Below are 12,270 nucleotides of genomic sequence, written 5' to 3' on the forward strand. Positions count from 1 at the left end.
ACAGGGCTTAAATAAAATTGATTTGTTTTGATAACAGTTGAATTCCGCCGTAACGTTTCGTAGTTTTGTAAGTACAATTATTTTGAGGGTCAATTTACTTTGATGCGTTGTTTTTTTTCAAAAATTCAATGGTACGGATGCGGAATGCGATAGCTTCTCATAACGATATAAATTCAAGAATGATGCGTAGAAAACAAAACCGGCTTAGAGATTTCCGAAAACGCACAAAAGTAAACTGCCCTTCAAGTTGTTCACGAAAGGTGAATATGTAGGTCAGTTTTATTTATAGTGCCGTTTGTTTTTCATATTTCTCTCTCTCTCTCTCCAGATTGAATTTCGTTTATAACGCAAGTCGATGATTTTGGTATAATCAGTAATAAAGCTTGGCAGACTTGTTTTCTTTTTCATGCTTTGCTCTGTTTGAGTAGCATTTTGTTATACTTAAACTGAACTGATAGAGACGGAGACCGCGTGCATCTCTTTCTCCAGAGCAACAAGAAGATAAGCTTACGTGACTTGCTGGCCGTATTACTGCATTGACGTTGGTAGCGATCGGTCGATCCCTCGAATATCTCTTGCGTTCATTGGTGATTTAAAAAAAATCAAGTGTGAATTATTGCAGAAGAGTACAAACATGTCCGGATCCAAGGACAATCTAACTGCCGTCCTGTACGGAATTGAGGACTTAAGATTGGTGAGATTTCATAATTTCTCATTTTAGACCGTTGCATAGCCAAGTAATAACATGCTCGTTTCAGGAACAACGACCCATTCCAGTTCCAAAGGATGACGGTAAGTGATGTCTGCAAGTGTTCTCCGCATTGTTCATTGTTTGAAGAGCTGTTACGTCTGTTCCAGAGGTCCTCCTGGAGATGGATTGCGTCGGTATCTGCGGATCGGATGTTCACTACCTGGTCAACGGGCGCATCGGGGACTTTGTGGTTCGGAAACCGATGGTAATTGGTCATGAAGCGGCCGGAGTTGTCGCCCAGGTCGGTTCCAAAGTTCGCAACCTGAAGGTTGGTGATCGCGTGGCGATCGAACCAGGTTACGGTTGTCGCGTTTGCGACTTTTGCAAAGACGGACGCTACAATCTGTGCTTGGACATGATCTTCTGTGCAACGCCACCCTACGACGGAAACCTGACCAGATACTATACCCATCCGGCTGATTTCTGCTACAAACTGCCCCAGCATGTGACTATGGAGGAAGGAGCACTGCTGGAACCGCTGTCCGTAGGAGTTCACGCTTGTCGAAGGGCCGGCGTTGGTCTGGGTTCGCAAGTGTTGATCCTCGGAGCTGGTCCGATTGGATTGGTGACGCTCATTGCCGCCAAAGCGATGGGAGCTGGTAGGGTCGTGCTGACGGATCTACTGCAGAATCGACTGGACGTTGCCAAAGAGTTGGGAGCGGACGGAACCGTGGTCGTCGAAAGAGGAGCTGACGAACAGGAAGTCGTCAAGAAGGTCCATGCATTATTTGATGGTGCGCCAGATAAGACAATTGATTGCAGTGGAGCCGAGGCCACTTCGAGACTATCAATCTTGGCCACCCGATCGGGTGGCTGCGCCGTGCTAGTCGGTATGGGCCCAGCGGAAATCAAAATCCCACTGGTGAATGCACTGTCACGTGAGGTCGATATTCGTGGCGTGTTTCGCTATTGCAATGAGTATGTTTTGTAGAACGTGTTTTCGCTTTAAATCACTGGAATAATCGATTTGTTTTTTTCCTGATCAACAGCTACCCGTCTGCGTTGAGTCTCGTGGCGAGTGGTAAGATCAACGTGAAACGCCTGATAACGCATCACTTCAACATCGAGGAAACGGCGGAAGCTTTCAATACTTCTCGACACGGACTTGGCGGGGCCATCAAGGTTATGATTCACGTGCAACCGAAGGATAAGAATAATTCAAGGTAGATGCTAATGATGCTTAATTTAAGTAAACTTCAGTAAGTTAATTCGTAAATACCTGTGGAAAGTTCAGCAAAAAATTTGATGTTTTTAATTTAAGGTGATTAAATAAAACAACACTGTTTCCGGCTTAACAGTATACTGTGTTCATTTTTTTTTTAGATAGAGTGATATAACGACGGTCATGCTTCTAACAGAAACTGCTTTTTTCAAGAAAGACAAAAACTTCTAGAAAAAGAAGAAAACGAAACTTTAACATTTTTGAACCTAAAAGAATTGTATGAAAGAAGTTTCTGGAATAAGCTTATATAACATATATATAAGAAAAATAAAAGTCTGTACAATAAAAGTGCTTCTGTAACACTATTCTACCCCGTAACGTGGGTAGATCACCTTTTCGGGGTATGTTACGGGATGTAAGATCTACCACCGATTCCTAGTCTTGACTACTTCAAACTAGGGGAACGGGATTTTTCAGTAATCAAAGGAACACGTCTTAGTCCTTGTTACTTTTTATGCCTTGTTGATAGTGATAAGTCCTCGGGTTGCATGGACCGAGGATGATCTTGAAACAAGCAAAAAATGAGTTCTCGTGTAACATTTGAAAAAGGCCTATCCTCGTTGGCTTACCACGGCAACATAAACGAATTTCTCGCTAAGCTCGCAGCACAGTTTGACAGAAGATGGTGTTAGCTTGCCCCTGAACCAACACACTGAATGGGAAATTCATTTAAGCTGGGCTTAGATAGGGCAAGTCAATTGATCAAGTCAGTTGAATTCAACTGACTTGAACGTGAATTGAACGTGTAAACCATGCCATTCAACTGACTTGATCAACTCACTTGAATTGAAAAAAGTTGAACCAGGCTCAACTTTGCAAGCCAATTGAATTCAACTGAGTTGATCATTTGACTTGCCTAGTCTAAACCCAGCATTACAGTCGGGTTATTCGCGAAAGTGAAAATCGATCAACAATGGTAGGCATTTTTCTCGTGTAGCGTGAGTATTCGTTGTTCCCTAGTTTGAAGTGGTTAAGACTAGGGTTCTGATGCATGGTCATTATCGGTGTCTGCTTGTTTTTGTTGCTAAGGAATCCAATTTTGACTGATAAAGGGGCGCGTCTTTGGAGGGTGTTTCACTTCTCCGAAGGGTATAAATAGCGGGACCTTTCAATTAGAATCGATTCCTTGCGATGAAGGGAAGAATGACAACTGTATCAAAACCGAATACTTCATCATTTCTCATTCGTTATGGAGTAATACCAACAATCAATACGAAACTAACGATTTTAAATTGGCTCACCACTTTAGTAGCCTATTGGTCCCAAGCAAATTGACTAACGCGCCCCATTCTAGTCAAAATTCTAGTACTACACAATGTTTGTTTTGATTCGCTATGAAAGTTTGACAGATAAAATGAGGAGTTATTCGATTTTCCTATGATTCGAGGGGTGAATCGATTAGCTTGGGACCGAAGATAGTACCAGAGCTGAGCCAAAACGTTGAGCACGTTTCTTCGGGACCTACTAGTCTTAGAGTTACCTCTATGGTAATACGCTACTACCACAAACGAAGTGACAGACGACTTACTGGCGAAGAAATCCATTAAAATAATGTGGTTCACTGTAATAGAATTTTCTTAGAAGCTTGTGCCATCATCCACCAGATGGGTTAGTTTTTTGTTTTGATTTGAACAAAGTTGATTTTATGTACAATGATTCTTTGACAGAGTGCGTATCATTTTGTCATTTTTTTATGCATTTCAGTTTTGAGCAGAGTGAAAGAGATAGAACCAAAATATTCTAGTACATTTGGTGAAAATGCTAGTTCAATCCAATAGTAGTGTCAACAATCAATACGAAACTAACGATTTTAAATTGGCTCACCACTTTAGTAGCCTATTGGTCCCAAGCAAACGATTAACCTACCCTATTCTAGTTGAAATTCTATTACTACGCAATGTTTGTTTTGATTCGCTATGAAAGTTTGACAGATAACATCAGGGGTGTGTAGATTCATGCAGAACATGCAGGGGTGAGTGAAATATCTTGGGACTGCTTGGGACCGTTGTTCTGGTACTGAGTGAGCCAAAAATAATAATGATTTTCTTCGGGACCCAGTGGTCTTAGAGTTACCTCTATGGTTCTAGCATAGAGGCAACAATCAATACGAAACTAACGATTTTAAATTGGTTCACTACTTGACTAGCCTATTGGTCCCAAGCAAACGATTAACGATCTTATTCTAGTCGAAATTCTAGTACTACGCAATGCTTGTTTTGATTAGCTATGAAAGTTTGACAGATAAAATGAGGGGTTATTGGTTTTTCCTAGAAATACTCAGAGGGAGAGATAAGCGGAAGGAATGTTTTGAGCCAAATGAACTGTCAAAATCTGAGCCAATCGAACATTCCCTTTAGAATTTTTTCCGAGGATTTCTTATTCTTACTAGATTAAATTTGAGAGTTTTGCAATCGAACAGAAACTCAATCACCTTTATGTTTCGTGTGTTTCTCAAATTCAACTAGTTTTTTTTTTAATAAAAAACAATATTCTAACTCTATTGATTAAATGATCTTAGTTGGTTAATTAATGGCACAAAGAAATCTCGATGAACATTTCAAATGGTCTTATCTGATTTGATCGATTTTCTTCATCGACTTTCTCTTTTCATAACCACTACTATGCAAACAGATTTCGCGTTAATTCTACCACATAGTTTGATAAAGGAGGTTCTTATCTAGCGTCCAAAACGTCAATTACTACAGGGAAAGGTTTTGCAGCTGAGATAATAACGGAAGAGAAAATCGATGAAGAGAATCGATCAATGCAGATAAGACCATTTAAAATGTTCATCGAGAAATGTGCAAATTATAGCGATGTAATCAATAATTGATTATTATTATTTTGCACGTAAATCGAATCAAAAGTAACAGTCATGTAAAATTCTAGCTTCTAGCAAGGGTTGCAAGATTGTTCAGGTACAAATCCCTGCTGCCGAATTGTATTTTGTTTTCTCCGCCCATCTCTTCCTCTTAGTATTTCTAGTTTTTCCTATGTTTCGAGGGGTGAATCGATTAGCTTGGGACCGAAGAGAGTACCAGAGCTGAGCCAAAAAGTTGAGCACGTTATTTCGGGACCTTCTAGTCTTAGAGTTACCTCTATGATAGAGGTAATTCTAAGACAAGAAGGTCCCGAAGAAACGGGTTCTACTTTTTGGCTCAGCTCTGGTACTCTCTTCGGTCCCAAGCTAATCGATGCACCCCTCGAAACGTAGGAAAATCCGCACGAACTCTTCATTTCATCTGTCAAACTTTGATGGCGTGATTACCTCTCCCCCCAGCAGGCCTGCACTAAAAAAATATTCAAATCTAAATAGTATAAAAGTTACACTAAATTGCAACTCTCCTGACCGAAATGTCTTATACTACGGCAGGAAGACATACTTGGCATCTTCATCGCTGGAATTAGAGGGTAGAACGGGTCGAGCAGAAAGGATAGTTTAATTTGGGAAATGATTTCATAAAAAAAATGTCAGCAGATCGAGCGATGTGATGCCTAAGTAAACTTTAACATAAATATCAACTCACCTTAAATTCATCCATCTGAAGCATTGGAAGATATTCTTCCAGCCGTCTTGCGTCAGGTCTCTGGGACTGTTGTCATCTGACCGATCCCCACTTCAATTTCCTCCGTCGGTTTTCTGTCCTGGATTCTGCTCACTTTTTTTTTTTTTAATCATGTCAAAGGCTAAATCAGCAGTATACTCTGAACGAATACTTCATCGGTATTCAGACTTAGTATAATTTTGACAAAAAAAAAGAATTAGATTCAATGTATAAATATTGATTAAGCATAAAATGATTAAATTTTAATCTATCTGTGTATAGTAATATTTTTGAGTGTGGGTTTCATCCCAGTCGGCGCCGCCGGGATGTTCTGAGACATAACATCTCTGATCACGCCTTCCTTCGGAAGGAAAGTAAAGCCGTTGATCCACGGGTCATGAGTTGATGGGTCGATAGGTAGGGTCCAGGTGTGGGAGCTGCCTCCCTGGCGTCTGTAGCATTATGGTGCTCAGCACGGAAAACAAGATCGACAGAAAACAAATCGAGGAAAAAAAGAATCTAAGCATCGCACTAATAAATACCATAAACGAACAGTAATCCGGATGGTTGTTGAACTATCCTACAAATGGTTTGGATGATACCCCGAACACGTCGTTAAACTCTTCTTATAGTACGTTCAGACTACAGAGTTATAACATGTTATAGCGCTATCTTGATGGTGGTTTCTGTGTTGCAATTAGTTGACAACCGTTATAACATGTTATAACTCTCCAGTCTGGACAGCGTTTTATCGTTATTTTTATTAGGGCGGGCATCTATTTAGATTTGTCAATCGCACTTTATTCAATTTTGAGCAAAATTCGAGTCAATTTTGAGTGACTCTTATTGGCCGTGAAGTAAATAATTACGGCATCACTTTTCTCTTCTAGTACTGCACGAATCAATGCCACCATAATCCGCTCGGCCGGCAGCACTTCTTTTGTTTTGATTTTGTTGATGCGGATGCCAAGATGAGTTCAGCTTTGAAGGTGATCTCAAGTATTCAGTATTCGATGAAAGCACCGCGGGGAAGTGGAACACGGATAGAAACAATCAGCAATAGAAATTTGCCAACAAATTTCTATTGCTGATTGTTGATAATATGTATAAGTCAGCTAATAAGCAGACGCCTTACAAAGAGTTAATAAAGATCATGTGTCAAATGAAATGTATTAATGATGTATTAATATTGCGTATTCTCAAGTATTCTTAGAGGAACTATGTAGTTTGTCTTATGGAATGTCAAAGGTTGATGATATGGCAAAAATGTATAAGTGAAACACATGAATAAAATTATTTATTTTCGTTTCATGAAGGCAACGGAGCTCGTCGAGATATTAGCAGCAAGATGCGCTCACGCAATGTTTTCTGATATGCAAAAAGGTTGCTTTTGTCCTCAAACTGAGTACTTGGGAATTTACACCCATATATTTGTTTTCGTTCGAACCATACAAAACACTTTTTTTAAGTTCGAGAGCGCGACGCAATGAGTACAGAGAGAGGTGAAGCAGATCGTGAAATATGGTTGGATTAGTAATCCAAAATATTCAGGGATAACATTTTTGATAACGGCACAAAAGCATTTTTAAACAAACTTTCTAAGGCCGCGGCCAGGGTAAACGCGACACGCGACACGACGCGATGCGATTGACGCAAGGAATAATAATAAATAATAAGATTCTTTTGAATTTGTCGCGTCGCGTCGCGAATCGCGTCTACCCTGGCCGCGGCCTAAGGCCCTTTACACGCGATCCTGAGTACGCTCACGCAAACCAACAACATCATCGGATAGAGACAACTATCACCTCAAGAAAGTTTGAGAGGAAGAGGACCATAATAAAAACTTTATGCCTATTTTGCTTAACGACGTGTTCGGGTTATCATCCAAACCATTTGTGGAATAGTCCAACATTTGGGTTATCGTTCGTTTCTGGTAATTTTTTATTAAGGGAGACAATACGAACCACTTTTCTGTCAAACGCGAACCAGCTCGTGATTGGCCGATTTGAAGTGCGTAAGATAGAGGTAGAGATAGATATACATATAGCGAATTCGTTTATTATTCAGTTCCAACCTGGATCGGGGATCAAGATTGGGTCTGCTTGTTTTCTGACAAACGTCAGTTGGCTCGTTTGTTTTTAAATAGCTCAGGTTGAGGTTCACACTGACAAAAAGTTCGGTTTCGTACTGGGTTGGAACTGGTGTTAACCCCGATAATAAACGAATTCGCTAATAGAGATAGAGATGTAGATAAAATAATAAGAAGCCAGTTGTCTCCTCGTCCTCTTAGCAAAAAATCAACGTAAACGCAATTAGTGACGTCACAAATTGTTTGTATCATACACTCACACACTTAACCGATTGCCTAACCTCGGTATTATTCATTGCTGTGAGCGACGAGCGCGAAGAGTGGAGAGAGAGACAGCAAGCCGTCAAAAAGTCAAAACAAAATTTTGCCGCCATCGCTGAGGAAACCGCCAGAATCAAGTCGTGCTGCAAGCGGTAGGGGGGTGCATTTTCGTTTCTCTGCTGTGATCCAAGCTGGCGGTCATTAGTGCATATTAATTAGGAAAATTGTGTCGATTAGGCTGGAAGTTGGTGGAAAATGTTCTGACAATTGCGTGGCACCCGTTGGTTGAGTTTTATGGTGGATAATTCACGAGAAAGATGCGACAATTGATGGCCACTCCGCCGGCGACGTCATCGTCTTGCTGCTTCATTTGCAAGAGTCCCGAGGATAATGAGCTTCTATTGGGGAAGTTTCACAAAAAGTGGCGCATTCGAGTGCACTACCACTGTCTGGTAGGTTTGCTTCCAATTTGGGCTTTTTGGTTGGTTGTGAATGATTAAACTAATGGGAAATCAATTTCAGCTGCTGACGTCGAATTTGGTCCAGCATGGGGAAGACGAGGAGGGAATCTTTGGATTCATGGAGGAGGACATCAGAAATGAGGAAGCTCGTATCCGAGGACAAAAGTGTTACATCTGCAAGGAACGGTATGCAAACATTTCGTGTTGCGCGAAGAAGTGCTTCCGTTCATTCCATACGCTTTGTGGGATCCAGAATGAGTGCCTGTCGCATTACGTGGATACGTTCCAGTCGTGGTGCGATAAGCACGTAGCGCTGGTGGATAAGGTGAAACACTCCGAGACCGAAGCTTGTGGGATTTGCTACGATGAGATGGGACCGTACAGGAAGCTGGAATCGATTCGTGCCCCGTGCTGTCAGAATGGCTGGTTCCATCGGAGCTGCGTGGCACAGTTTGCCCAATCGGCGGGGTACTTTTTCAAGTGCCCTTTGTGCAACAATAAGGACGACTTTAGCCAGCAGATGCAGCAGCGTGGCATTTATATTCCGGAAAAGTAAGTGAAGCGGCGGAGGTGGGTGAATTGGTATTTGAATACTGAATATTTTTTTATTTGTTCCAGGGATGCCTCGTGGGAGCTGGAACCGAATGCATTCAACGATCAGTTGGAACGTCCTTCGGAGTGTGACGCTGAAGAGTGCCGCTGTCGGAATGGGCGAGATTACGACGATTGCAAGCGTTGGGATCTGATCCTGTGTGCAACGTGCGGTTCGACTTGTCGCCATGATCAGTGCATGGAGGTTCCCTCGAAGAACTATGTTTGCACCTTTTGTCGTCCGATTGTTGGTGATGAGCCGCCGGAAGCGGTTTTGAAGCTAGCCGAGGCTTCCCGAAGAGCGGAAGCAGCAAGACGGGCGGAAGCCGGTAACGATAGCATAGAGGGGAGTTCTAGGGGCCGATCACGTGGCAGACGTCAGATGGAATCGGCTGATTCAGATTCTGAAGAGTCAGTTGCATCGACGAGCAAACGCAAATCTCAGAAAAGACGAACCACAATAGACAGTGACGACAGCGATTCCGATCTGGTTTCTAAACGAAAGAAACCAGCGTCGAAGCGACGGCTGTCCACGTCTTCGTCTAGTTCTTCCTCGTTGGTTTCTTCGAATGGCGAAGAAATCAGTCTGGAGGAACTGGTCAAGAAGATTCCACTGCCACGAGGAGCTTCCGTCGAAAAATTGCTTCGAACCAAACCGGTCGTAAGGCTCGAGAAGCTCAGCTCGGAAAAGATCAAATCGTTGACTTCCTCGGAGAATGAAGACGAAGCATCCTCCGCCGGATCGTCGACCGTGTTCGATTTCAACTATCGTGTGAAGTTAAATAAAAAGCAGCGCCGAAAATCGATGGTAGAATTGCAGTCGATCAAAGAAGTCATCCGTTCCGACACGGACACGCTAACGGATGCCTCGGTGGGACAGGAGATCGTGCGTCCCAAGACGCCTGCCCAGAAATCTTTTGCAAAGCAGTTCAAACTGAAGCTTCTCGGGTCGAAAACCGTGCCACGAAAACGGTCCACCAGCGAGTCTGATCCGGAGTACGTTACAGCGAAGAAAGGTAAGTTGGTTTAATTTTAATGACGACCTTCCTTAGACGGTGAATTTTCCAGCATGTCCATCGCCCAGCAGCAAAAGTCGCGTTGCCCTTTTCCCATCCAACGACGCGGAAAACACATGCCCAAACAGTCCAATGAAGTCCTCCGTCGAACCAATCGACGTCATCGACCTATCCGCCTCCCCGATTCCATCTTCGCTAATCGAACCGAAACTGCTTCAGCGGCAGCCCGTATTCCCGCCAACGCCGCCGCCATTGTTCAGCGACAGTAGCTGTAAGCCTTCGACCAGCAGTGAAGGTCACCAGCAGCAGAAGACGCTGAACAGTTTCTTCAGGAAGACTCCTCCGGAAGAGGAAGGCTCCGCTACGAATGCTCCTGCTGATGGTGGAGGACCCGGCAGCAGCGGCAGTGCAATAGCCGCTCGTACTACTAAGCCTCCAAAGAGTGCGAAGAAGCCTATCGTTTCGAAAACACCGAAAACCATCCGGAAAAAGCTTGTGAAGTTGGTAAGTGTAGCAACTGCTGTGTGTGTGTGAGAGAGAGAGAAACCAGATTAATAACGTCTTCTTTTCGTGAACATAGGATCGTAGCCAACGTAATCTACTGGACTTTTTTAATCGATGCTGACGTGCTACTATCACCAACCACCTACGGCGTTTGAACGGTGGCGTAATTTTGCATTTGATGAAAACTGAACCCGATTTATCTATGGACTACGGATTCTTATGAAACGAATCATTTATCAATCTTAACATTTTTCGCAGTTCAATATAACAAGTTTTGTAATGATTACATACTTTTTTTTTAAATCTATTTTAAGGAGAACTTATGTTGCAGTAGTAGTTGCGAATAAATGGAGCATAACTGAAAAAAAAAAATGCAGAACTCAAACGGCAGAACATAAACTGTTTGGCGAGGACGATGACCTCCCTAAGGGTATAGGCTGGTATTCGCGAACTAAAGTTGACCCCGCGGTGAACATAAGAACGAAAAACATGATGATGGTTTCAAAATTCCTTCACGGAGAGGTTGTGGGAGAGAAGTTTTTAAATGCTTGTAATTAACTATTTAAGCATTTTAATTGAATTAGGTTTGCACTAAAAATACTCAGAGGGAGAGATAGGCGGAGAAAACAAAATACAATTCGGCAGCAGGGATTTGTTCCTAAATTATCTTGCAACCCTTGCTAGAAGCTAGCATTTCAAATGACTTGTATTTTTGGTTCGATTTACGTGCAAAATAATAATAATTGATTGCATCGATTTTGCACATTTCTTGGTGCCATTCATTAACCAACGAAGATCAATTAATCAATAGAGTTAGAATATTGTTTTTGGTTCCAAAAACTAGTTGAATATGAGAAGCACACAAAACATAAAGGTGATTGAATTTCTGTTCGATTGCAATGAGAGTATTCTGTATTCTGTATGTATTCTAGTAAGAATAAGAAATCCTCTGAAAAATTCTAATTGGAATGTTCGATTGGCTCAGATTTTGACAGTTCATTTGGCTCAAAACAATCTCTCCGCCCATCTCTCCCTCTGAGTATTTCTAGTTTGCACTAAGCGGTTAAAAATGTTAAAATCTATGCGAACATTGAGACGAAAAAAAAAAATATTTTATGAACATTTTAACCCCGTAGTGAAAACCAAATTTAATAAAAATACCTCACCGTGATAGAATTGTGAAACCATCATCATGTCAAAATTTCTCTCTTTCTCTACTAGGATCAGCTAGGATCAGCTTTTAATCTCCTATAGGTTTTCTCGGAAAGATACCTATACAATACTATGAGTTTGTTTTATCTTCATTTCAGTACCAACATTTCAAAGGGGCGTAATTGCTTTTGTAAACAATGGCTTTAGCTGTCGATTTCTCGCATCTTAGGCTGTGGTCCATTTGGTGAATTTTCACTTAAATTTGACACTTCGAAACTAAATTATAATGTTCGAAAATCCCTCTGTTGTTGATCGGCCAATTTTCGAGAAGGTGTGTGTCAAAATTGATTCCTTGTCTGTCAGATATAAGTCTGCTGGAATAGCAGGTTAATTTGGAAATTTTCCACCTGTCAAGTTTAAGTGAAAATTCGCCAAATGGAACACAGCCTTAAAGCTCACTCCTTCAAAATAACAATGCTAGATGGTAGAAGAAACATTCCTCTACCTATTGGTGTAATTATTTTTCATGGATGAGCTTTTACTCGCGAGAAATCGACGGCTAAAGCCATTGTTTACAAATGCAATTACGCCCCTTTGAAATGTTGACACTGATTTGACTAAATTTGGCGTTATAACTAAAGGCCCAAGCACAATGTGGGCGGAAGCGGAACGGAAACG

General features: G+C 41.8%; 2 protein-coding genes across 2 annotated transcripts; both read left to right on the plus strand.

Moving 5' to 3' along the window:
- Positions 1 to 450: 450 nt before the first annotated feature.
- On the plus strand, positions 451 to 2,028 carry LOC135716450 (sorbitol dehydrogenase-like). Its single transcript, XM_065238977.1, has 4 exons — positions 451 to 694; positions 759 to 792; positions 859 to 1,669; positions 1,741 to 2,028. The coding sequence occupies exons 1-4, from the start codon at positions 635 to 637 to the stop codon at positions 1,916 to 1,918; spliced, it is 1,083 nt and encodes a 360-aa protein (XP_065095049.1). The 5' UTR covers positions 451 to 634; the 3' UTR covers positions 1,919 to 2,028.
- A 5,886-nt stretch (positions 2,029 to 7,914) lies between these two features.
- On the plus strand, positions 7,915 to 10,726 carry LOC135715865 (pineapple eye protein-like). Its single transcript, XM_065238858.1, has 5 exons — positions 7,915 to 8,320; positions 8,391 to 8,881; positions 8,948 to 9,936; positions 9,989 to 10,440; positions 10,517 to 10,726. Exons 1-5 carry the CDS (start codon positions 8,186 to 8,188, stop codon positions 10,559 to 10,561), a joined length of 2,112 nt encoding a protein of 703 aa, XP_065094930.1. The 5' UTR covers positions 7,915 to 8,185; the 3' UTR covers positions 10,562 to 10,726.
- Positions 10,727 to 12,270: the final 1,544 nt, after the last annotated feature.

The sequence above is a fragment of the Ochlerotatus camptorhynchus genome, unplaced genomic scaffold, assembly GCF_037179485.1.
Source record: "Ochlerotatus camptorhynchus isolate MF236.1 unplaced genomic scaffold, CSIRO-AGI_Acam_v1.1 ptg000046l, whole genome shotgun sequence".
NCBI lineage: Eukaryota > Metazoa > Arthropoda > Insecta > Diptera > Culicidae > Ochlerotatus > Ochlerotatus camptorhynchus.

Coding starts and splice junctions, on each gene's coding strand:
- LOC135715865 (XM_065238858.1), top strand. CDS start 8,186: ATGCGACAATTGATGGCCACTCCGCCGGCGACGTCATCGTCTTGCTGC. Junction 9,937..9,988: donor GTACGTTACAGCGAAGAAAG/GTAAGTTGGTTT, acceptor TGAATTTTCCAG/CATGTCCATCGCCCAGCAGC. Junction 10,441..10,516: donor GGAAAAAGCTTGTGAAGTTG/GTAAGTGTAGCA, acceptor TCGTGAACATAG/GATCGTAGCCAACGTAATCT.
- LOC135716450 (XM_065238977.1), top strand. CDS start 635: ATGTCCGGATCCAAGGACAATCTAACTGCCGTCCTGTACGGAATTGAG. Junction 695..758: donor GAATTGAGGACTTAAGATTG/GTGAGATTTCAT, acceptor TGCTCGTTTCAG/GAACAACGACCCATTCCAGT. Junction 793..858: donor TCCAGTTCCAAAGGATGACG/GTAAGTGATGTC, acceptor CGTCTGTTCCAG/AGGTCCTCCTGGAGATGGAT.